Raw genomic sequence first — 26,793 nt, forward strand, 5'->3', positions numbered from 1 at the left:
AATGGAGACTGAAAAAAATAGAATAATTGTTGAATGCTATATGACATTACAATACTGAGTAAAAATGTTCTTGGACATCAGTAGTATTTTACATGAATAAGAGATAAAGAAAGTTTCCAAAGAGAATGAATCTGTGACTGGTGACAGAATCAGCCCATTGTCTCCATTGTTTTCATGATGCCTTTTTTTAAAAAATGTTTTTTAGTTGTCTGGTATTTAAGGAAATTAGCTGAGAATAAAAAAAAAAAAAAGGAAGAATTAAGTAATTTCACACTGGTCTATGGAATATAGGCTAGAAATATAGGCTAGAATATAGGCTAGAAAATCTAAAACATTTTGAGGATTTTATTGGAGACATTCAGGAACAGACTTTGCAATACATTTCTCTAGGAATACTCCTAAAAATGCAACCAAATGGAAAAATAGAAATAAAAAGGGCTTTAGCTTTTCAACACAGGATGTGGATTGAATTATACTTTATCCATGATAACTGAAGGTCCTGTCATGTCTTAATTTGTGGACATCATACAGTCACAAATTTTACCATCTGCTCTAAAACCCATACATCAGAAAAATTCTATGTAATGACCTCTTTGATATATCATATCCTGCAGTATATCTAGATCTAATTAAAGAAAGGACTGTCTGTTTTAGGGTCAGCTTGCTGTTAAAAGTAATGTAAATCCTCAACTGCCAACTGAAACTTCTGCAAGGACCAAAGTGTACACTGACTGACACATTTGCTTTTTGTCGTCTTTGATGCCCACAAGCCGAGCATTTCCAACACGCCTTATTCCTTATTTTCTTTGTCCTGCTGCCTTTAAAAGGTTTTTAAGGAGAAGGGATTACCCAATGTTAGGATGATTATGTCTGTCTCTTTCTGTGGTGTGTATAAGAGGATGGAAGAATCTAACCCAATTAATTTAAATTTTTTCTTTTTTATAGGATACTCTCTGTGTTTGTTTCTTTTTTTTTCTCATCAAGGTTGTAATATAAAGCTGTTCAACCATCTTTTACTTTCACATATTATCAGCAACACTTTTGTACAGGAACCTGAAGTTCGATGTTTTGGGAGGACACCTTGCACTTGCAAACCTGCAAATCTGAAGTGTATGTGCTTTTTCATTTGCTATGAGCAGTTTCCTGAGGCAGTGGAACTCACCTAGTGAAGTTGCAACATGGGAATACAGTAAATCCTCAAAGAAATGCAGACCCTGGCAGTGGTAAGGGAGCCATCCAGTGGGCTCTTGTGAGACATACAGCCACGAAAAAATAAAATTAACTAATTTCAGGGAGTTTTCTGCCTTTTTGATTGCAAGATGTTAAGTGTTGTTGTCCTTTTGTCCAAAACCTGCTTGTACTATTAAATGCCAAATTCCTTTACTTTTTGTGTTCATAGTAAGGAACTAATTTTCCCTGAAACATGAGAGTTTCTGAAGATCAGGATATGGAGTTGCATTTTCTAGAATGCTCATTCAATTAAACTGTCAACGCCAAGCTCTGGGGTTTTTTTTCAGTTTATGTAATGGAAAGGGAAAATCGCCATATAATAATGAATGAGGTTGGAAGGCATTAATACATTCCTTTGATTTCTATTTTGAAATACAGTTTAATCCTAATGGTTTTGATGTTAAGTATGTGATATTTTAAATTAATTTAAAAGGTTTCCAAATTCTCATTAGAGATTTCTTTAAATTCTTTTAAAAGATTCTTACAGATGATTTATGGATAATTTAACTATGATTTGTTCACTTACCAGAGTAAACTAAAAAATAATGAAAAAGATTACTGTTAATGCTTACAGCAGCACAAGATTTGCAACACAGAAAATTTTGGATTATAGTCCAAGGAGTAAGGAGAAATTGCCATTGGTTTCTAAGCTTGGAGAAAATGTTAATTGAAAGGAAAATTAAGATTTATCTTTATTCCACATAATTCAGCACATAGGAGATTTTTTTTCCTGTCATTCTTACTCCTCAAAACTTGATCAGGGATCGATCTTCAGTAAAAAAACTTGACTTTGTTCCTTGTCAAAGAATGGATTAAAGAGTTATAATGTCAGATATAATCACAAAGTCAGAAAAAAAATGCAACTGAGCAACTCTTAATTGAAAAGCTAAGAAGAACTCAGCACAATACTAGAGATGGATTTAAAATTTTTATTCCTCCATGTATGGTATGAGACACTGAGGCGTGTTTCTCTTCTGATCACCATTAAAATCTGTCAGTATAGTACAGAATCTTTTGCTGAAATATGTGTAATATGGCAAAGCACATTAATCAACTAGTTATTTAATAATAATTTTTTTTAATGTTTCTGTAAGGAAAATTGTGAGAGGGCCATGAACACATCAGCAGGCTCTAACTGCCATGAGAAGCCTGCAACCTCCTTTCTTTGCATCCCCCCTCTGTAAACTATTCCCCTCACTGAGCGCTTGACTGCTTTTATGTAAGGTCAATTCAATTTCCCTTGCAGAGAGACCAGCCTTTGCTGCTCCCTGACAGGTTTATTTGCCATGTCTTCCTCCAAATATCTGTTATTAGTGCCTCAAAAATGTATCTCCACTTTTTAATTAAAAAAAAGGTAAACTCTATAAGTTTCTTGAGTATGTGTCACAGTCATGTTGACCTCATTAAATTGAATAAAATATTGTTCAGTGTAAGAAGCAGCTTAATAAAGACCCATGACAAAGGTTTCAAATAGATTATTCTTCTCTGTTTGCTGAAGAAAAAAAAAGGCTGAATTTAGGAGAGGATCAGGTTTACTTCAATAGTGTTTGCCTAAGTAGATTACAATAGGAACACTGACAACTCCTAATTTCATAGCAAATTTTAGATGCCTTCTAAAAAGCATTCATGAATCTTCTGCTAAAATCACCAGTTCTCTGGAATCTGAATTTCTATACGTATTAATTTCTGCATTACAGTAAAGGCAGATGAAGTTACTAATTTTAAGCATTTTTTTATTATTAGAATCATGCATATGAGACTTTGTAACACAATGCTGAAAAGTCTGTGTCTGCAGTTAAAACCCATTAAATTTATTGATATTTATATAGTACAAATATACCTAAACATTGCAGATCACCTCATCTGTTAAAACTAAGTTCCAAAAAATATTGAGGTTGAAGTTCTTTCTAGTTTGTTGTCAGTGACTTGTTATGTTTCCTTTGAATAAAAACCATACAAACTTATTTCAGTTTTGAAAAAAGCTACTCAGTAGTAAATGGTCAAAATCAATCCTGGTTGATAGATTTGCTTTGCTTTGAAGTTCATCAGTCTGATGGTTATGGAAAATCTGTTGGAATCTTAGTGTTAGGCTGTAAGAATGAGTATGGATGTCACACATACCACAAAGCTCCAAATTTGCATTAGAAAAAGACCAAAGGAATGCATGTAAGACTGAGAATCATGAGTTAGAATTATGGATTTGCCATTTGCTATTGCCTGGTATTGGCTAAGTCATTTTTCTGTCTGTAGTTTATTTAAAATGTACACAATGAAATTTGTATCCACCTTTATTTTACCTTAATGTTTTACAAAACTTTGGTTCAGAATGTACCATGCAACTGCAAGTGTTATTGTAGGCTATACCAACGCAGAAGCGATGCCACTCTGCAATACCACAGCTTCAACCATTTTGCTTATTTACTGTTCTAACATGAGGAAAAAGTGTGGATTTCCACCCAACTAGTACATTTAGAGCAAGATACATATCCAATAATACATGGGAAAGGTGTATATATACGAATACGACAAGAGTCAGGGAGACAAACTTATAGTTCTAGTACAGATAGTAAAGCTACTGTTGTCAGAATGAATTTTTGAGTTATCTCCAAAAAAAGTAGATAATGCAATATGAAAACACTGGAGACAGAATTAAGAAGACATTGTATAACTTTTACAGTAATATAATATACCAACAAAGAGATAACTCAGGGTTCATATTTGAGGACTTATCTCGGTGTCCTTCTGAAAGGAAAATTTCATTTAAAAAAATGTTTTATTCTCACCCAAAGTATTTTTATCCCATTTCCATGTTCCCGAGGCTCCTCCCAAAAGTGATTTTTCCCGGCATAAATTCCTCTTACAGAATGGAATCACCAGCAGTTAACATAGAATAATTGAAGTTGGAAGAGACCTCCAGAAATCATGTAGTCAGCTCTGCTGCTCGGTAGAGGTCAACTGAAATGTGTTACTCATCACTTGTTATGCACATCATTACATTTTGACTAATTCATGGCTGACTTTGAGATCCATCTGACCATCAGGAACAAATCTTAGAGTTCTTCTTTTCATCTAATGCAAGAACTGGGGCTTGTTCTGTATCCAGGTTACACTTCGTTAGCTCCAGTTTCAAAAACATTGAGCAATTATTCCTGTTAATTATTAGGCTCATTTAAATAAGAGATAATTGAGAAGAATGAGTACCATACAGATATTGAAATGCTTTAGATAGTTTGTCAGACGGTCTTTAAAAGCACAGGTAATTTTTACCATGCCAAAAACATTGTTTTGAAAAAGAAAAAAAAAGTTATAGCAAAAGTACATCAGTGTGACAGGATGAAATGTTATTTTCTCTACTCTTGACTCAAACATGTAAAATAATTTTAAGGTTTATCTTAAAAGTAAAGCTTAATAGTCAGCAAAGATAGCCCAACATTTGAAATGCAAAACATATTTTTTTATAATGTTACTAGTCAACATATGATAGTAGTTAACACTAGTGTAATACTAAATTAGTGTGATTAATAGTGTACTATGAGTTTATTCAAGGCAATTACATAATTAAATTAATTATACACAGAAAATGTGGGGGTGCCAGTAAAGGAAGCAGCAAAGGTCAGAATTTATAGGTTTTCTGAAACTGCACTTTGGATTATATATCCTCTGTTTCTAAATAACAGCTGTATATGTAGTCAAACTGAAAACAAGCCAAACTCATAATTAATTACTATTAACTACTTTCTGTCTTTCTAAGCTATCAAAGAAATTAAGCTGATACCTGACTCAGAGGTGGTGCAAATTCTAATACAGCTGCAGTGAATAATGAGGAACGTATGACTTTCTAAATAGTCAGAAGTACCCATATGCGTGGACAGATATACTTAATTCTTTCTCTTTATTTTCCTTCATTTCTTCTCATATAGGAAAAACAGGTAATTTGATATGCCACTTAAACAGTTAACACGATGTTTATTGAGGAGCTAAAGCTTCAAATGACTGGCAATTAAATTTCTGTTGTCGATAGACAACATACTTGTTACTTTACCATACATCCTAGGGCACTACTTCAATTAGCCTTATTTGCAGCTCCCTGTACAACTGTAGAATACCATGCAGCCAGAGGTGAGCTTAGGGCTAAAAGAATGTTTTTAAACATAACCATTATAACTTCTTTGAACTGCAATTTGCACTCATTTGGGAAATTATTGGTATTGTAATAAAAAGGCTTTGGAACTGATATGGACATTTCAAGACATGGTCCTCTGCTCAGCTATGTGAGAACTACAGGTTTTTAGCCAGGGTTAGTGTAGTTAACTCTTCTACTCATTAGTTTTCTAGAAGGATGAAGGAATGTGCATAGAGTCACACTATTCTTTCTAAGCTTTATTATCAAACTTTTTGTTTGTTCTTCTCCATTTCATACTTTTTAGCTATTTTTTTTCCTAGTGTGTCTTTCTGTTCTCTCTACTGTGTCTTTCTGTTCTCACCTGTTCTATTTCTCTAATCAGGTGCCATTACTATCTATGTCAAATGACACTACTATCTTATTTTTTAACTGTGAAACTTTACAAAATTATTGCTGCTGTTTTCCATAAGGGCTTTTTTCCCTTGAATTGTTAAAAAAAAAATCTTATTTCTAAGGCAGACAGTAAAAGTACAAAATTCTGCACATAACCATAATTTAAGATTTAATTATAAAATAGATTCAAAATTCACTGAGGTCAACATTACTTTTGTGGTGATATCAGCAACGCTGATTTCATTTGTGTGCTTTGTATGAGTTTTATGATGACTTATCTTTTCATCAATTTGCCATCTAGAGAGCAAATTTTTGTAATTTAGTGAGATGATCACATTGCCAGTAATAAATATATGACTATGAAGTGTTTGTGTATCACAGAGTGAAATTATTGTACCTGTTGCATAATCTAATCAATTTCTTGTGCGACATCATAAGTAGTGCTAAAATAATTTCATTCTAGTGTAATGTGTGATGAAAACAGTACCTAGAGTTTTGGGGCTTCTTTTTCTTCCCACTTACTTATTGAGCTCTTGGCAGGTCCAGAATTTTTAAGTATTATTTAGAGAATACTCAAAATCTGTTCAGTCAGCATTGAAACGAACAAAATTATTTTCACTATCTGAAGAATACAATAAGCAAGCCACGAAAGCTTTTAAGATATAATAGACCTTTGGAGTTTGGTCTACAATAGATAATTGTCTTACTGCAATGTTCATTGGTGTGACTGACTGATTGACTGACTCTGACTGACTGACTGACTGATTGACTGACTCTGACTGACTGACTGACCTTAGGGTTCCTATTTCAGGTAGGCACTGTTGATGATATTTACACAGAGCAATTCCTGCAAGTGTTGTGTATCTTACAGTCTGTTTTGCTGCAACTAAGCAACAGCTTCTTGGCTAGATGCATCATGTCTCTAATTTTTGCACATACATTCCTAAATTCCTTACATGACAGAAAATTGCTACTAAATCATGGTGGAACTCCATATACAGCAGTGCAGAAACACATCTTTAACACGTACTCATCTGGATCACTTTTAGTTTGTTTTCTCTTGTATTTCAAATGTGTTAAGCCCTGTAGGGTATGATCTATGGACATTTAAGTGTTGTCATCTTCTATTTCACACCAACAGATCCTGTTGCTAAAAGACAGGTACTCTTACTGCTCCTCCAGTATACCACACATAAGCACCTAGTGTTTATTTAATTCAGTTATTTTGAACATAATTATTTTTCAGATGTTGTTCTGCACTCTGCTTTGTAGATGAACATGATTGCATTTCTCCTCTAGGATTCAGAGGTGGAAGCCAATATGTCAGAGCAACTTTCTGCCAGTGTTCACAGGCACCTGTCAGTGTCTCCTTCCAGCTACCTGCACACTGTGCATCTGATGCTCTGTATACATCTTAGAGAGGTGGATAGATGCTGAAATTGCATAATGGAGTGTATGGAATGACTTGGAGATACAAGTGCAGAGGGATGTTCTAACTTTCAGCTTCTTCCCTCATTCTCAGTTAGACCTGAGACACCTTTTCCACTCCTTTCTCAAAGACAGTCCGGATATGCACATATGTGTTTAATAACTTCTAAATGTTTTCTTGTCAAGTTCAGAGCTTATAACAGACATTTTAAAAAAAGTAAAACATTTACCACAGGGAGAACTCACTGCACTTTTTATGTTCATATTCACGTATGTTCCTTCTTTTTCCATCTTTGAAATATCCCCCATGTATTTTTCCTATTCCAGAAGATTTCATATCCTTGAAAAGATAATTGTTCAGGTAAGACACAGAGACTGATCTGTTGGTATGTTTTTCAAATTTAGCCTTTCTCTATTGCTGTTGAAAGTAGGGAAATAAAAGATGTCAGTGACTCAGAAACTACGTAAATGTAAGATTTCAGCCAAAACAGAAATTAGTTGATCTCAAACTTCCTCCTCTTCTTAGGAGTGTGGGCACTTAAGCCACTGAAAGGTAGACAAGTTACTTTTCCTATAAATATGACACCCTGAAGTAAAAATTTTTGTCCTCGTTGGGTTCTTTGTTTTCCAGCTTGCAAATATCAAGTGAGTCGTCATTCACATGCAGATAGTAACGTCTATCTTCATAGCATTGGAACTGTACTGAATCTCCTTGGCAGTGCATGATGAAAAAGTTATTATCTTCATTCAGCTATGAAAATATACAAGGTAAAGAATGCATGTTACATTTTTAAAGCCTTTCTATAGGGTTTTGTGTGACAAAAGTTCATATATGTTGCTGGCTTGTTGTATTTTGAATGCTTTTGGCCAATGACACATTTTTAAATAAATTTTTGACAACACCTAATCATTTTGGGACAGATTTTGTGATAATTATGAATAAAATAATACCCATCTTCCTCAGAGCACTGAATAATAACATAGCTTCACTTTTTTGCTTCACAGAAAAAAAAAGTCAATCCACAGTTTTTCTTGCCTCTTTTGAAGTAAAATTAGAACGTTACAGTAGAAATTACTGTTAAACAACTGTTCTATTACCTATGATTTTTCCATACATCTCGTTTCCAATGTGCTTTTTTTAAGACCCATCTCTGCAGGAATAGCTACATTTCAAACAGCCCCTCTGTGTGTGTGGTTGTATTTAGCCTCTTTAGGCCCCTTAGGGTGAGGACTAAGAAATAGTCCTTACCAGAAAACATCATGCTAGAGAGAGGAAGAGTATGTGCGAAAGGTAGCCTTGGAAACCATAAGACCTGGAGACTAGCAGCCCTGTGAAATTTGTAAAACCTGGTAAGCTTGGGGTACCAAGGAGCTGCTGAACCTGCCCACATCCTCCAGCACACACTGGCACCTACCACGGGTCATGTAACCCACACCACATATGTGATCACAGCTGCTGAAATGAGGAACCCCATGTGCGACTGTGCACAACTCGAGGAACCCCTTGGAGCCCGTGCTCCTGATTGTGTACACTGAGTGAAGGAGTAACTCAGAAGACTGTGTGAATAGTTATCTGCTGCTAATCATAAGACCCTACTGGCAATAGCAAGACCTTAATTAACAGAAAATTGAGATTTGTATTTCTGGCAACTCAGCCTCCTGTCAGGGAGCAGGGAATATACGATATCTTTTGGGAAAGACTGAATGCATCATAATCTAATTATTTCAACTTTCCCTTTGAGTGACCTCTTAGAACACTCATCCTACCCAAAAGACAGTTCTGTAACACTAACAGGTCTGATGCATTATCATTGCTTAAGGAGACCTCTAAAAGGAAACTGAGCAGGCCCAGAGAAGAGCAGCAAGGCTGGTGAAGGGACTCGAGCACAAGTCCTATGAGGAGAGGCTGAGGGAACTGAGGTTGTTTAGCCTGGAGAGGAGGAGGCTCAGGGGAGACCTCCTCACTCTCTACAGCTCCCTGAAAGGAGGTTGTAGCCAGGTGGGGGTTGGTCTCTTCTCTCAGGCATCTATCAGTAAGACAAGAGGGCATGGTATTAAGCTGTGCCAGGGGAGGTTTAGGTTGGATATTAGGAAGAAATTCTTTTCAGAGAGGGTAATCAGATATTGGATTGGGCTGCCCAGGGAGGTGGTGGATTGTCCATCCCTGGAGGTTTTTAAGATGAGACTGGATGTGGCACTTAGTGCCATGGTCTAGTAACCACAGTGATGTTGGATCAAGGGTTGGACTTGATGTCAGAGGTCCCTTCCAACCCAATTGATTCTATGATTCTACAATTCTGTGAATGCTTGGTGAAAAGGATGAGACTATTAAAACATCAGAGCTACACTTGAGATTGCAGCGTTGGTAATAATGAACTTTCCATGGAAGGAGCAATGTGTCCTTTCAGCCTGAATGACAAAAGGCCCGTATGACAGTTATGGTAGAGTACCTGAAAGAAACTTGAGGACATACCTTCTATACCAGCAAAGCTATAATGGGAAGCAGCTAAAACATTCTGTCCTGATCGAGTCAGTGTAACAACAGTGTATCTGCAGCTTCAATCCAAAAAGTCTGTTTTAAATAATACTGTTAAGAAAGTTGAGGAAAATTTGTCTTTAGAAAAGAAATATCTTTTAGGGACTCAGAATGGATATAAGGAAACATATATGGAATAAGACATTTTGGTGAAAGAAAATCTGCAGAAGCAAGGAGAGAGATTCATATGTATGATGCAGAAATCCATTCTAGAGCGAGGGAGATGCCAGTGTGGTCTGCTGAATGTGAAGCCAAAATTAAATGCTTGTAAAAGGAGATTGAGATAGAAAAAATAAAAAATGCCTACTGTAACAGCATGAAATGATGGAAAATTAGATGGACAACTATCACAGGAAAAATTATTTGGTGAATGACATTATGCGACTAGGAGAAGAAAGAGGAACTGGGAGTAGAAGCATAGTGAAACACTGCTAGGACTAGGAGTTGCAGTAGGTCATTGGAGAACAAATTGTTTTGCAAGAAATCATGACAGAGGTAATTTTCTATTATGGCCTGTAAAGAAGGATGGTGGAGAATGTAGTCAACTACTGCCAGAAAAAGTTCTTCCTGACGACAGCTTCTACAGCAGCAGGGATGCCTGAGAGGTTGTTTGGAAATTCCAGGAAAAGAACTGCTGCTTTTCAGCTACCATCTGACCATTTGTTTTCCATTGCATTAAATGAAGAACCAATTTGCAGATTAGGTTTCACATTTAGTGCCAAAAAATACACCTTTTCTTATGTCCCACAAGTGATTCACAATGCACTTGCAATAGCACATGTATGCTCATGTTTGAAAAATGCTACAAATATTGTCTCCACATGTTAAAGAAAAATACATCAGTGATGGGAGCTACAGAAAGAGATGTGAGGGAGTAGTATCCAAGGTTTAAATAAATAGACTCAAAATTATGTAAAGTCAGATTGAATAAGGCACAGTGAGCAGGCTAAGTTCAGCTGCTACGCTCTAAACTAGGACGCAGCCAGAAGATGAAAAGGAATAGATATGAAGGCCAGATGAAACAGAACATCTTGCATTGTTACAACTCATTGTGCAAAGGAGTACAGGGCACACTGCAATCTACATATTGCCTCTTAAGAAACAAGGAAATGAGCACATGATTAAACAAGCATGAGTTGTACAATGATAATAGGCAAACCAGTAAAACTGAGCTGCCACCAAAATTGCATACGAGAAGCTATGGACCTTGAAAGGTATTACAAATTAATTAAGTGATTTGTGGCTAAAATAGGGTTGACGACACACCAGTGTTTTGGCTGCTGCTAAGCAGTGCACGTACAACATTAAGAGTTTCTCTTTCTTCTGACTCAGCCTCAGTGAGTAGGCTGGGGTGCGCAAAAGGCTGGGAGGGGACGCAGACGGAACAGCTGTCTCAGAGTGGCTGAAGAGATACTCCATGGTATATGATGTCATGGTCAGGCATAAAAACTGATGTTTTTAAGGAGGATGTGAGGTTGAGTGGGTGGGAGTTTGCTTCCAAGGAGGCTATTGCTCAGAGACTGGAAGGGTATTGATCTGCTTGTGGGAGGAGATGAGTAACTGGGGGTTTTTTGAGTCTTTTGCTTGACTCAAAAGTTTTCTTACTTTTGCTTTTGCTATTCTCTCCTCTGTCCACAGGCAGGGAGTGGGTTTGGGTGAGTAACTGGGCTGGGGGCTTTGATGCTGGCTGGGGCCAACACACTTCAGTGCTTTTTCTTCTCACAGCTGGTCCTGTGCAACCAACCCTGGCTCAGCTGGTTCAGGTGTATTGGACACCCCTCCACTGAAAGTAAACTGTAGCCTGCAGTCTGCTGCTAAAGGGGTCAAGAATAATGTTTTGGAAATATCAGTTGTATCAGTCTGCCCCATTTGATTGCCATTCGTACTGAGGCAGTAGGATAACTGATACAGCAGCCCAGCCGTCAATAGTGGCATGACTTTGTTCAGCCCAGAATCGTCCTCTTTCACCCTCTGTCAGACTGTCACACTGGCCATATGTGACTCCTGAAGCTTGCTAATCACTCCTTGGCTCTCCAATAGATGAATCAACAGTTGCAGCCAAAAAAATCCCCTCAAGCTGCACCCTGGGTGCCAAAAAGGACTGTGGGTGGTTGACCTCAGCTGGCTGCCAAACACATACTTAAAAGGTCAGAAATTCTGAACCAAGGTATTTTGGTGGGCCTCACATTACAGGTTTTACCTGGTTAAAGTTTATTTTGGCCTATTTAACTGGAGTAAAGGGTATGTCTCACAATAAGATCTTTCCTGAGTGCATAGCTAGCCTCCAATGTAAGCTCTCTGTCTTATTTAGCTTCATCTAACTACTCAGTAAAATATAGAGGACTCTAGAATAAAAACTGTTACAGCTATTAATGGGACTTTTACAGCTGCAGTCCTTCAGGTCTCAGTTCACCTAGGCTGAGGAATTCCAGTCAAAGTTTTGGGGAAATGCTGTCAATATACAGTCACCTATTAACCCTGAATTATCCAGCAAAGAACAACAACTTGAAGAGGAGCAGTCAGATCCAGTGATAGAATTGTTGAATTCTATTTTTTACTTATCTTTTAAGCAAATGCTTTAATCCAAGAAAATTTGAAACTGAGAGAAAACTGAGTGCTACTAGTGCTTAGGAAAAGCTGAGAGGGATAAGTATACATATGTAAAAGTCTGAGGGTGGTAATATGTCAAGAATAATAAAATATTATAGTTGAACCAGAACAGAAACTACACTGAAGGGAGATACTACAGATATGTACTGAAAAAATGCGTACCTTTCTGATAGCAAATATATACTCACTAATTCCTGTTCTTCTGGAAGAGTAAAAAAAAATAGTTAAATATATACATAATTAATGAAACTGGTAAAATGGGAGCCATATTGTCTAGTGGAAGAATTATATGTAAGGGGTTGGGACACATTCCCTCGCTGTCAACATATTGTGGGGATAAAACTGGGAAAACCTTTTTGGTGGTGGAGTTAAAAGGAAATACTGTTCTGTGTCTCTTAATTCATCATGTTGTATGGCTAACTGCATTTGCTTCTATGAAATTATTAATTCTGATAAGCATGTTCTACTACAGAGTTAAAATAATCACAGTTATAAGTAAATGCAAGCCTGCACCTGAGTAAACCACTGGGGATGGTCTCTCCTCTGCTGCTCTAGCTGGAATACTGCAACTGTGTGTGCTTTGTGAGGCTGTAACCGTGTCTACTGTGCAGTTTTCTACTCTTTCCATGATAGTGCTGCAATAAATATTGGTTTTCATCTGTGTTACCTTCCCGGCTTAATGCCCTATCAGTATCAGATGTTATTACAAACTATTATGTGCTGTAACAAGTTTTTATTATTTTATTGCCATAAGAACCTAATTCTTATGGCGATAAGAATTCACTGGTAGTGAACCATGTCTCCACAAGCCTTGGTTGACAACACGATATGCAACTCTACCTGCTGGTATAACAGCAGGCTCCATAGATTCTCACATTTCTGATAATTCTACTGGCACTATTTAAATAAAAAAAGGGAAATGCCTGTCTTTAAGATTATGGTTCAAAGGTACTGGACTAAAAGTCACATTTCAGCCTCACACAGCTTTGCATTGTCCATGAGAAGTATTTTTCCATCTCAGTGCACTTTTCCATCCTAAGGACAATGGAGGCTCTACTCATCACACTAGAAATTTTTTACTCATCAGTGCACTCATTTTAGATGGTTTATTTAGAATCTCATGAGTCAGACTTGCCTAAGATTTTGCCTCTTGGCCCAAATGGATGTAATTCAAGTAATGGATGTAATTCAGACTACTGATTTCTTCTCGCAAAAATGAGTAACATTTCTTCTTCTGTTTGAGTGTATTAACAAGAAACCATGATGAGCAGATCACTGTCTGTCTTGTTAGGCCACATATGGGTTCTCAGATTGAATTTTTCATTTTAATTCTTTTTAGAAAACTGAACTGATGAATAGGTGTCTACAGGCAACTGTTACAGCTCTTTTTCCCAGATGTTTCCCCAGACTTGCAGACATCAAGACTAATTCTTTCCCTGTGAACAGCTCCACAGAAAAAGGCATGTATTTTCATTTGAAAAAAAAAAAAGAAATATATTTTAGAAGGATACAATATGACCGTGAAAGTTTACATAATACAAGGAGGGGACTAGTAGTTGCCTTATAAATTTCCTAAGCTTTGTTGCTTTCTCCTTCTGTGTAGAGTCAAGGAATATTAGTGGCAGGTAAGTAACTCAGTAGAACTTACACAAAGGACCCACTTAGATTTTCCAAGCCCAGTATGCAGGAGATTATTACTTAATTAGTATAGCTCATACTTTTGGAAGATCATTTCAGAAAGACTTCATTTTACCAGAATCGGTAAATCAATCCTTTCTGGTTTAGGAGAAAGGTTAGCAATGTTAGAAATATTAGGCTGGGAATTTCAGGTATTTGGGGTTTCATATTCACTGTTATGAAGTTCTGAAACTATCTGATCCCAGATAGCTCTAATTTTGCTTGCTGTAACTGGAAAGTTTGTCTTTTCAGTTTCCCTAAATAATAAACTCGCAAGGCTACAACCCTAATAAAAATTATTATTATGTACCTTTTCTTAGTTTTGCATTTCTTTTAGGTTACAATGTCCATTTAAGGTATCTTAGAGACCAATTAAAGTCATTTTCTTCATGTGCTTACAATGTTTTATCATCCCTATCTAGAGAAGAGCCAACAAAATCAAGCTTTCATCGCAAAAACATGTTAAGAATCATAGAATCATAGAATCATAGAATCGATTGGGTTGGAAAAGACCTCTGAGATCATTGAGTCCAACCCTTGGTCCAAAGAAAACAGCTGGCAACCTGTTTTTCTATCCACAAGGCATTACTCCTGATCTGTAGTCATCTAATGATACAGGATTCATTCTGAACATATGACAGGAAGGGCTTACTTTTGATCTCTTCATTAGAATAAATCATATATGCATCTTTTACATCTTTATTACTTCCCCGAAGTTTATGACTCATGGTATCACTATTTCTTACAAATGTTCCAACCTCTGTAATCTGATTCTTCTAGACCTGCTAAACACTGATCCAGATTTTCTAGCTCTTGTCTAAGAACTTCTACCAGAAGAAAACTACTTTGTATCTCCCTGCATTTTATGTGAGCAAAATACAGGAAATATAACCATCTTTCATGTATTAATTGATAGTCAGATATTTTGTCTGTAGATTGAAAGATGTGCTCATACATACAAGTCAGGTAAAAAAAAAGGAAATTTTTTTCCTGAAGGAAATAATAAAGATCAGCTGAAAGTAAAAGAAAGGAAACAATTTGTCACCTAACCAGTAATAGCAGGATGCACTTAGATGCCCTTTTTATGCAGCTACGTTTGCATACAGAGTGTCTCACACACATTTTGGGGGGGTTTTGATCAAGATTGTATACCTGTTTGAAGTCAGGATCTTCATGGGTGCATGTTTTCATGTTGCATCTTTTCATGGAAGGACAATCTGGCTCTGAACACGATGCTTTTACGACCTATGTTTACAACCACCAAGATTTGTTAAATTTATAATTTAGTTTGGTAATTTTTTTTCATATTTTGATTTTTTAGCTCATCAAATGTGGCATTAATTCTAAAGAAAACTATCTTTTTTATAAAGTTCATTAATTATCATAGTCAAATTATCCAAGATGAATAAGTTGGTAAGTTTCTGAAACATTTCCATGAATATATTCCTCTTTTAACATTTGCAACACAAAATGAATTGGGTTGAAAGCCAATACTGAAGGTAGACCTTCAGAATGTTTAATGGTCAGATTCTGTTTTGCAACACAGCACAGACTGAACCATGTTGTATAAGGATACCAAAATCTTATTACAGATAAAAAACCTTGTTGACTTCCATATCAGAATTCCTGTTGAAATTAAGAAAATTATTTCTATTCTGGTGGAAAAAGAAGGTCCATGATCTTTCCAAGGTTTTTACACCATCTTCCCTCATTTTCAGATAAGAACTGCTTTCAGTGATGTCAAGAAACATAATCTGTTATGACCTCGAATTTTAAAAGAAGTCATTTGTAAGTTAAATCCATTAGGGGTCAGAATTCAATTATTTTCTTTATTTGGTGGAACATACCTCAAACAATTAATTTAGGAAAAGGTAACCCCTAAACAGAAAAAAAATCCTTTCACAATAATCACTCTTTCAAGGACAGAAAGGAAATAGTATATAAATATAATTTTATGTACCTTACAGCATACATTTCCCCAAATAATTTCAGGAAATAGATTTTATAGAAAGTCATCTATGAGTTAAAAAACAAATGAAAAACATCCAAGACTTTTAAAGGAAGTACTTAGTGATTTACACCATCATGCATGGCCAGCATTAGATGAAGGGTTATTCTTTATCTCAACACAACCTGTGTAAACAGACTTTCTTGGATCTTTGCCCTGTTTTAGGGGGTAGATTGCAACATAGCATTCTTTCTCATAGCATTTCTTCCAACACAGAAAGATTTTGGTAATGGTTATAACGCCTCAATAGGGAAGACTATCCTTGCCTTCTCTTCCAACCATAAACAAACCTTCACAAGACTGGAGAAAATGAGAATGCTCAGACAACAGGTGGTTTAAAACAGGATATTCTGTTTCAGCTCAGTATTTTCTTTTCATCACATTCCTCATCTTGCAGCGTGGGTTGATTAGGAGAAAACAATTCCCTTCTTAAACTCTTCTCTTTCCAAGGCAAGATGCCTGATTTCTCCTCCCCTCTTATTTCCTGCGTGTTTTCTGGTTAAGAAGTCCCCTCTTCTTCCACGGAGACTGAACCCTAACAACCCCGATTGTCTCCTAACCCAAAGATTTTCTTGGAATTTTTCCCCAGAAAGAATAAAAGGAGGTACTTGGAAATTGTGGAATGTGGAAGGTGGTAAGTAAAGTGAATTTGAAAAAGTCTGTGGGGAAATTGTTCTGTAGTAAGAAAGAGCACTCACTAGTTATAGAGGAAATGAACAATTTCTTACCTTCAGAGAGAGGCGCTTCTTACCCTTGCACAATAGGACAAATTCATTAAGCTTTGATCTCTGAGTGAGGCTCACCAAATTTTTAGAATCTGTTTTACAAAGAGAAGAATATTGTAATAATAGGAGTATCACTTTGTAAAATGAAGCACAGATAAATATACTTTACAAAGAGAAAACATTCAGGTTTACTTTACATTGATAGGTATAGGCACAGAAATAAATATAATCATTCTTGATACCACTCTCCTGTGTAAAATATTTAAAGCCTATCATTTTATGAGGCTTTAATTTTGCCATATATACACTTTATTTCTCTACATTTATAGCTAATGTATGGAATATCAGTTATACATTAATATATATAAAATGAACTACAAAGACACATACAGCAGTAGTTAACACATACATATAATACACATGTGGGTAGAGCCCTTCCCAAGTCTTCGTTTGCGAAGCCTAGCCATGATTATGGGATATACATGACTACATATATGTTGTTATGGAAAACATAGGATTTTTTTCCCCTTTTGCTTTCTTCATGCTTTCAAGATCAAAACCCTTCTACTATCGTTATTGTGGGTGCATTGGATTAACTCTTCTTGAGATAATACTGGTTTTTCTCCTGCAGGAAGTAAGACTATATCAATAATATGCTTCTCAGCTTGATAAACTGACAATATTTGTTACCTTCTGGTACTGCAAGGCCTCAGTAAAAAACAAATAAATTAAGTACCCTTTGCCAACATAAAAGCACTACCTGTTACAACCTGTTGCAAACCCATTACATCAACGACTATCCAGTGATGCTATATCTATCTGACTGACTTGCAAATTTACTTCAAATAATACCATTTGTGCTTTTAAAACTATCTCAGGTGTACCATTTGAGATAAAAAATACAAAAGACAGTGGCAGTTGATCTATATGTCCCTCACTGCAGCAACTGAACACAAATTTTACAGAGGTTAGGAAATTATGCATTAATAGTTGCAGTTAAGAAGACTTTTTTTTTCATATTACCAAGGGTATTTTTTAGTCTCCAAATTAGCAGAACATATTCATCCCACCTGACTCATTTTAGCTTCTCTAATCCTGGCCATGATTTTAGCTGCCCCAACTTTCCCCACCTACATTGCTTTTGTGTTAGTCTTCTGAAGGAATTTTGTCTGAGACAGGTACCGCATGAAGATATCATAAAAATCCATGTTAAAAATTGAGATGAATTCTCCAGCCTAAACTGAGTTCATTTTAGTCTGCTTACATGCATATTCAGACAAATATAGTAGACCTACAAATGTAGTAGGTCTACAATTCTGTCATTTTTGTTGCTTTTTCTGACATCAGTTTAGATTTTAATTTCAGTTACAGCAATTTCAGCCATAATGTGTAAGAAACACATTAGAAAGCAAGAGAGATTTCTTATGCAAGTCAAGAGTATTCTGACTTGGAGGTGAGAGTGACAACAAAAGAGGTATGCTGGAGTCCATCCAGTTGACCAGGGACATAAGACAACATGAGTTACATCCTAACTATCCTTGGCTTTCCTCATCTATAGAGTTTATTGTGACATACTTTATACATTGTTTAGACTGAGTAAATCCAAAGAAGTCCAATTTTCTCTATCACCTCCAAAAGATGTGACAAGCGGTCTACCAGCAGCCAGCAAGTGGCAAGGAAAGTAAGAAACCTTTCCATGATTTTATAAGTGTACTTCCACTTTCTGATGGCCTTTGAATTAATTACCTAGTCTTTCTGGTTACTAAAGCCTTACCAGAGTTTAAGGGGCAATTTTAAAATCCATGCAGAGAAAATGCCTTGAAATTAATGAAATCCAGTAACTTCCTGCTTGGAATGTCCCTAAAATGCAAAGTATTGGAAACTGGGAGGATATCAGTATTTTATACTGTTCCACAGAAATCTTCATTTGGCCTTTGTTCAAGGTGCAGTACTGGACCAGATGGTTATTTGTTCTCAGTGATTACAGCAGCCTTTGGTAGCTGGAATTGGAATGCATTTTTCATCCACTGTAATACCTGGAACCAATATATCTTTAATTTTCCCAATTGTTTCTTAGGCATACAATACGAAAGTTGCAAAAGTGTGCTTCCTCTTCCTCGTATCCATTTCTTTTTGTTTTTCCTCTCCTGCTACAACAAGGTTTTTGCTAGCTAAGATCCATATGCCAGCAATAGAGCATTTGCACTTTTCTATAAAAAAATTGGATTTTCTAGCTTAAATACAATATATTCTCTTATATAAATTTGTGTTCAGTCCAAGCCGCTAGTCCTAATTTGCTAAAGCAAATTTTGTGCATTTTAAGATTTCTTCTCATGGAACACAGAAAGGCTATTTCATTTTTAGAATTCTCCAATAACCTGACCTAAGTGAAAAATCTGGGACAATATGTTACTTCTAATGTCAAGTCTATGTATAAAACATTACTAACTTCTTTTCCTACTCGCAAACATATCTTCAAAACTAGACCCTAACAAACAGAATGATACCCTTTATTTCACAGGAGATTTACCAGTAATTTCTGATTCATTCCTCGTAAACACGCTCAACCACGCGATGTCTAAAATAGAAAATATTTAACAAATATGTGGAATTAGAGACATACGTTCTTGACATTTAAAAACGTTACAAACAATTTAAAGAATTGTTTTAAAACATAATCTGAGAAAGAGCATGTAATAGCAATAAGCATCAGATTTCTTCTCTTCTGAATCTCTGAATTCATTTAACTCCGGAAGGCTTTACAGTTAGACTTGTTAACAGGTACCCCAAAGTCTGAACTCTGAATCTAATAAGTGTACTGATTGATTGATTAATTATGTTGTGCAAAAGCAAATGCACCTGAGAAACTAGAGAGGGGTAATCAAATGTAAGGTCTAAAATCCTGTTAGAGGGGAGCTTGAAAGTGCTTTGGCAGCAGAAGTGAGTACCCTAATAAGAAATGTACAAGACTAGAAGGTAACAAATAGCAATAGCAGGCGGTTTAAGGCTTTTCTAACACTGTCCTGAATCACCCAGACAGTCAGCTGGGAAAGGCATCACTCACTTTAGGTCAAAGTCACAAACATCAAATGGTTCCTAATATTATATTGTCCTAAGTGTGTCATCATGAATATATGTTTGTGGTGCTTGTGCGTTTGTATACACAATAATATTACATAGCATTTTCTTTCCGTGTGTTTGTTTTTCTTCTAGAAATATCTTATACATTAGGACTGTTAGATGATTTATCTATTCACAAACTGCTTCCATTGTATACCTATACAGGTTTTGATTTTGTTAATAAATTAACAATACTGATTGTATGAGTTACCTCAAAATCCTATTATATTATCAAGAAGAAACTTAAAAAGACATAAATCACACTAAATACCTTATCAGTGTAGCTGTCATTATTTACAATTTAATAGAATAAAAATTACATAAATTAAATTTATAAATATATTAAGTGAGTGTTACATTTCTTTATCTGAAGCATATGTAATGAACTCATTCTGTAAAAGCTGGGGGTTTGTAAGAAATAGTTTCAATAATTTGATAGCTAAATTATAGATTTCAACTTTTCCCTGTATTTTGGTTAGAAATATGGTTTATTGGGTTTTTTCACCCCTGCTTTCACATCTCTGGAAAGTGTATCACTCAAATAATTGCATTTGATATTATTTGACTTTATCAAAAGAACACCCTCTAACAGGCCCTTTCATGATGTTAGTTATGATAACATGTTTGGTGTCAAATTCAGAAGCCCCATTTGAGACAAAAGAATTGTTTGAGACAAAATAACCCCACAAATTCCAAAATATGCTCTGTTTTTCTCCATTTTGCCCTTGTCTCTGAGGATTATCTTTATGTTCTCTGTCTTTAGAGCTAAATCTCTAGTCTTCCCACTAAGTCAAGTGAGCATGAACAATATAATCTTCTTATCATTTAAGTATATTACATACCTCCTGTAAACCAGGATAAAAGTTTTCTTGTATCACTATCAATATTTATAAAGATGCAGTATAATGTTATGTCTACAAAAAACGTAGAATCATAGAATCATCTAGGTTGAAAAAGACCTATATGATCATCAAATGTGAACACTGATCTGACACTGCCAATTCCACCATGTTCCTCATCACTGTATCTACACACCTAAATCCCTCCAGGGGTGGTGACAATCATTCCTTGATCAGCCTTTCCCAAAGCTTGGCAGCACACTGACTGGAGAAAATTTTCTGGCACAGCTTGAGGCCATTTCCTCTCATCCTGTCTCTTGCTATTCGGGAGAAGAGGCTGTCCCACACCTCACCACAGCCTCCTCTCTCGTAGTTGTAGAAAGCAATAAGGTTTCCCCTGAGACTCCTTTTCTCCAGGTTAAATAACCTCAGCTCCCTCAGTCGCTCCTCACAGGACCTGTGCTCCAGACCCTTCACCAGCTCTGTTGCCCCTCTCTGGACACACTCCAGCACCTCAATGTCTTTCTTGACATTGGGCACAGTGAGGTGCCCAGAGCTGGACACAGTACATATAACAGTACATTTGAAAACGTCCTGAGTACTACACATACAGTTGGTAAGTTTTGGTATATAAAGCACACTACCTTCACGGGATTGTGAATCCTTGATTGATATTTCGTGATGGCCATCTTCATCTATGTCAAAATGCACTGTTTTTGAATCTTCAGTTAGTATATAACATTTCACTGTTCGTCGCAGACTAAACACTAAGCAAAAATGAATTGTAATTAATTTTGCTAGCAACAGAGAAATGGTAAAATTCCATAATAAAAGATCAAGTGTATTTTTCTAGCAATCATTACTTGATAATCTATGTATATTCGAACTGTGGGCAGAATAGCCATATATATTAGAAGTCCTAGGGTGGGCTTAAGCAGCTGGTTTGGGGGATTGATGGTGGTGTGAAGAAAGAAAATAAATATTTCTTTGTTTAGAAGGCTATCTCAGTGAAGAAGAAAAGACATATGCCAAACTTTATGGAGAGTTAACTTGTGTGAAACTTGAGCTTGAAAAAACAGCTTCCAACCCAAGAGTCTGAGGGATAGTGTAAGAAGGAGGGATTGTGGACAACCTGCACATAGCTGCCTTCAAGAATTCTAACGGGGACAGTATGAATTTAAAAATGAGAACCAACATTACCAGTTGGCTGGTGAATGAGTAGACTTACAGTAGGGAATAGAGCCCACTGGGAAGTCGGAGCCAGAGCGAGATTTTGCACAGAAGCCTTTAAATGGAGAGACATGAGAAAAACAAAGTTACAAGATTTCATTCTTAAGAAAAAAAGAGGTAAAGCAGAGAATGGTTCTCTGCAGCATACTGTTTCTGAACTAGTTTCCTTTATTTCATAGGTAAGTACTTCCCTGTTTCCCAGTCTTGCACTTTGAAAATTGGATCTGTGTACAAACAAGAGTTTTAGGTTAGAGTGCATATGGCTACCTAAAATAGCAGCATTTATTTTGGGAACCAGACATCTCTCACTGAAAAAAATGCAGGTATTTTTGGCTAAAAGTTGCCAGGAGGGAAATTGTTCCCTATTGTTACTGAACACAACTGTGCTCTTCTGGATGTCAGAAGGATGTAGGTCCAGACGCTTGGGTGTCAGACACCTACAGGAAAAAACCATAGTCCCAATTTTGATTATGTTTAGCTGAACATTGTTTACTGGAAGAGATTTGCTACGCTGAAATCCAGTTAAAACATTTCTGAGATCACACAGACCTCTAGGGTATGTTGCAAGATAAAAAGTCCTTTCTTTGCCAGAACAATTAGGCAAGCAAAACAACAGGATACACAGAATGCACCAGCAGTGGCATAATGTTTTAGGAATGTGTGGCTTCACCAAAAACTTTGTTACTTATTTTATATTGAGGTATCTCCTCAGAAACATCTGTATTTAAGCAGATATTTTGAAAAAACTATTGTTGTTTCAAAGAAGCTTTCTTCCTACCCTGTTTACACTAAGCAGAAACTCTGCACACACAATAAAAGAGAAGGATGACACACATTCTGAAAGCCCAAACCACACCCTCCAGAAGTGGCAGGTCTGACACATTCGGTGTTGGACCTTTAGCATGTGCATAGCTGATTTACGCCTGGGCAAAGGCTTTCTCTTCAAAAACAACTGGCTATCAGGCTTCCAGAGAAAAACACAGGTTGTTCTAGAAACCAACAGGACAACAACTACAATAATCAATACAGCAAACCTTTTAAAAATTATTATATTGTGGTAGCTATAGTGTAGGAATTCTGTATCTAACTCGAATCATAAGAACTAGTACAGTGCTCAAACCAAAATGGTTCGTAAGCCTGCTTATGGCATTCACTCTTTTCCAGGGAGGTACAGATGCACTTTAGGAATTACTTATCTGAATTCGGCGGTGTGAAAAATCTAGTGCTGATATTTTAAGGAGTATTTCTCTTCTGGTCATTTTAAAGGCATCTTTTGGGTTTCAGTTCCACAAGTATTTTTATTTTTTGGTGGCACTATAGATAAACTGTTCAAGATACTTAATTTTGTTGAATTCTGCATTGGATTGGAATAATCTTTCCAAGACTACCAAGATATCTGTCACTCATGTAAGAGTTACCTGATTTTCCACGAAGTGTTTTCCTTTTCCTAAGCATAGGTTGTTTCTTAACAGACTGCCTTCGACGGCGAGACACTTCATATGGCTTTTTATGACCTGAGCGGAGCAGCATTCTGGGAGCATCCGAGAAATACCGATAACCTCAGCTGACTTTCTTTTCCAGTCCTAAAGAAGGAGTTAAGATCTGTCACAAGACTTCCTGTTTCTGTTGAGCAACAAGTTTGCAAACATAAGTTTGATAAAGGAAACAGATAAACTCAATAAATGTTTGAGTGCTTGCATGACCCAAGCACATGTCTAGCAAGGCAAAAATGGTGTGTTTCCAGTAATGGTAAATAACAGTAATGAAGTTAACTATCTACATTTCCACTAAGATGCAGGATATCATGGATAACAGAGTTTTGTTGAAGTAATATATTTTGAAAGAGTTCCCCTTAGATAAGACATAAGCAGTTTATGTGACTTCAATTTCTTTATGCTTGTCAGTCGTAGGAAACTAGCTACACTTTGCTAGCTGGACTGAAAAAAGCAATTCATTTTGTCTTTCAGGATACAGTCCAAGATAATTTTCAAAGTATTAATAAGTGATTGAAAATGATGGTAACTTCAACACAGCATAATCTGATTCTCAGGAAAGACATGCAGCTCTATTGCAACCTTAAACTGAAGTTCAGGAAATTTTGCCTCAGGAATGAGGACTGGAATTTGAAAATTTGAGGAGTATACTATAATTATTAAGGAATATAATTTAGTTTAGATATCCAAAGGAGAGATCAATGTCTAAGAATGGGAACTACATTGATAGAGGAACCCTGTAGGCAACTAAGATATTCTGTTGTTGCAAGTTAAATCACTGCATTTCAGAAAACCTAAGGGTCTCACTTTGGCTTGAAGAAAGGGAAACTGAAATTCTGAAGTCTACACACTCTCTTGAAATCAACTGTTTATGACTACTGCTTATGGCAAGTGCAGACCAAAGAAAATAACTAGCTTCAATTCTGTCTAGTATCCTGGTGAATGAACCAATGAGGATGGGTACAATTCTTAGTGCTGTGCAGCTTTGCACAGAATAACTAAGAATCTGTTAGACCAGAGAGATCATGGCTCTGACACAAGTGTAATGACTTGTGAATTCACCCAGGGAAGGTGAGAGTAGTTCTGTTTTCTGATTTGGTTTAGTTTCTTGATGCAGAGTTTCACATTAAATATTTACATGAAATAGTAGAAATGAAAGAATTCTGTCCTTGGTAATGCTCTTCTTATCAAATACAAAGGGTAACTAAGTCCCTTTTTCACTCTCTTTGACACTTTAGTTATAACAACATTCAGTAAAGTCACTGAAAAGTGAAACATTCATTATAAGGAATTAATTTGCTCTGCCTAGTAAAGATGTCTCATTTTTTGAATGTCTGACAACTTGCAGCCAGAGGTAGAAATAAAAGGCCAAGTCTTCCTCACCTAGCTAAAATTGCTCTATTGCTGAACATTCAAAACAAAAGAAAATACTCTTTGTGGTTTTTCAGTAAGTCCTAGAACCTGATCTCTGGAAACATCTACTTGAATAGGGCTCTGCGGTGTAAGTGGGCACTAATAGTGGATTGTGGATCTAGAGAGATATTATTGTGCTAGGTGTTCCGTGTTAACAAAGCATTAAGACTTTGCTGCATCTATGAGGCTCAAACCCAGGCACTTAATCCCTTACTTAAGATTATGAAAATATAAGTGTAATTCTAATTCAACTGCTCTTGATCAGAAGTTCTCAAGATCCTGATTTCTGATTTTTATCTACATTCATAGTCTTGAGGGTGTGTTATTTACACTCGCCACTGTAAGAAAAGAAGGAGAATGATCACAAGTCAAGACACTGAAGAATTCCTGAAGAGGGTAGAACAGTTCAAAGACATTTTCAGAAGCGTATTTAGGAAGTGGAAAAATTCTTAGGAAACTTTCTGTGATGAATGATGGACTGTAACCTTGAAGTTCTGAAGGACTGTTCTAAAGTTTAATTATTTTGGCTTGTTTAAACAAGTAGAAAATGGAAAAGTCTACAGTAGAACTTCACCTCTGTTAGCTCTACAAAACAATTAAAGATCTCTACAATAAATAACAGAAGCTTCCACAGCTTGAATTGCCTCACATGTCCCTGAAGACTAAATGACACATAAATATTCTTATTTCAATAAGCATTTCCTCTCATGAAATGTTCTTCCATAGATGTTACCTACTCCCACTTTTTTCATTTAGTCATAGTTTTTAATGCTGTGTATCTCTCTCTATGTCAATTTCTTTATTTTAATGTCTTTCATGCCTATTTCTTCAGTTTTTTTTTCTTTCTTCTGTAAGGTTTATACTGCTTGAAGAGGACTAGGAAGATCTGGATACTGTTCTTGGCTGCAGACATGTCTATCTACCATTATTTTGGAAATCTGGATCTGTTTTTTTCATTTTGTATCTAAGTACAAGGGAGTTAAAACTCTCTAAATTGCTGAAACTAGATATAAGTGAGTACATTTGTGGCTAATGACAAGAAGATCATCCTAAAAGCAGAGGGAATCTTAATTTTTTTCCTACTACACAGACCATATAAATTCATTTATATGAAGGCAGCAAAGAAAATCTGTTATATAGCCTCTCTTACCCCCTTAGTGTTCTTAACCACCATTCTCTCTTTCACTTAACCCCAAGACACATCTGATCATCAAATTAAATCAAATTCAGTAGATGAAAACAACATTTAAAATTTTGGAGTACATTCGCACAGCGGTGTCTTCCAAATACTATTTCATGCTGTATTGGTATATTCATAACAAGATATGTCTAAGAACATCAAAAGATCAGAACTGTTTTTCTTGAGGGTATTGTGTTGCAGCTGTTAGTCCTGCTAGCAAAGATCATAAGTAACTCCTCCAGGTTTGTTCCAATTTATCGGGATTGAAAAGAACTTTTGGCATCCTATAGCTAATAAATAATGAGGTTATAGTATCTTTCAAATCAGACATTGCAAAATCTATAAACTAAATACAGGAATATCCAAAACCAGATATAAACTAGATGAAGAAAGAGATTTCAGAAGAAAATTTTAAAGTCAACTGAAAAAAATCACTATTTCATCACTAAACAAACAGTCTGATAATATAATCTTAAATTGAAGCCTGTTTAATCCTGCTGTAATCTTCCATTCTTGCTTACCTTATTTTGCCTGTTATTTTCTCTGCTGGGATACTTCTACTCAACAGAATGCTAGAAGCAGCTCTGTTACAGCGAATTTATTGCCTGAACACAGGGCAGGAAGCCAAACCTCCGAATAAAAGAAAAGTCTGACGTGGACCTAATCTTCTAGATCTCTACATACTCTCATTTATATCAATATTCTAATGGCTCTAACTGCTCCTGGAATTCCAGGAGTGTTGGAAACAGTAAGAACAAACTTTTAAATGTCTGTTTCTTTAACATACC

At 36.1% G+C, this 26,793-nt stretch overlaps 1 protein-coding gene across 2 annotated transcripts; it reads right to left on the reverse strand.

Moving 5' to 3' along the window:
• Positions 1-3,502: 3,502 nt before the first annotated feature.
• On the reverse strand, positions 3,503-26,606 carry LOC127471399 (uncharacterized). 2 transcript variants are annotated; one of them, XM_051788263.1, is made up of 8 exons: positions 26,527-26,606; positions 23,338-23,502; positions 21,918-21,974; positions 21,334-21,456; positions 19,261-19,308; positions 16,734-16,822; positions 15,150-15,242; positions 3,503-7,925 (listed from the first exon to the last, which is right to left on the reverse strand). In XM_051788263.1, the coding sequence occupies exons 2-8, from the start codon at positions 23,447-23,449 to the stop codon at positions 7,746-7,748; spliced, it is 702 nt and encodes a 233-aa protein (XP_051644223.1). In that variant the 5' UTR covers positions 23,450-23,502; positions 26,527-26,606; the 3' UTR covers positions 3,503-7,745. The 2 variants fall into 2 exon arrangements, with proteins under 2 accessions (XP_051644223.1, XP_051644222.1); XM_051788262.1 differs by having other exon boundaries at positions 23,338-23,542; positions 26,527-26,565.
• Positions 26,607-26,793: the final 187 nt, after the last annotated feature.

This window comes from Manacus candei, unplaced genomic scaffold (assembly GCF_025592945.1).
Source record: "Manacus candei isolate 608988 ecotype Guabito, Panama unplaced genomic scaffold, ASM2559294v1 h1tg000024l, whole genome shotgun sequence".
NCBI classification, from domain to species: domain Eukaryota; kingdom Metazoa; phylum Chordata; class Aves; order Passeriformes; family Pipridae; genus Manacus; species Manacus candei.

Bases quoted from the DNA above. Each gene is read 5' to 3' on its own strand.
- LOC127471399 (XM_051788263.1), bottom strand. From the start codon at position 23,449: ATGCTGCTCCGCTCAGGTCATAAAAAGCCATATGAAGTGTCTCGCCGT. The intron at 16,823-19,260 runs GTAAATCTCCTG...TTTGTAAAACAG, and splicing joins GAATGAATCAGAAATTACTG to ATTCTAAAAATTTGGTGAGC. The intron at 7,926-15,149 runs GTATACAATCTT...ATATTTTCATAG, and splicing joins AAGATCCTGACTTCAAACAG to CTGAATGAAGATAATAACTT.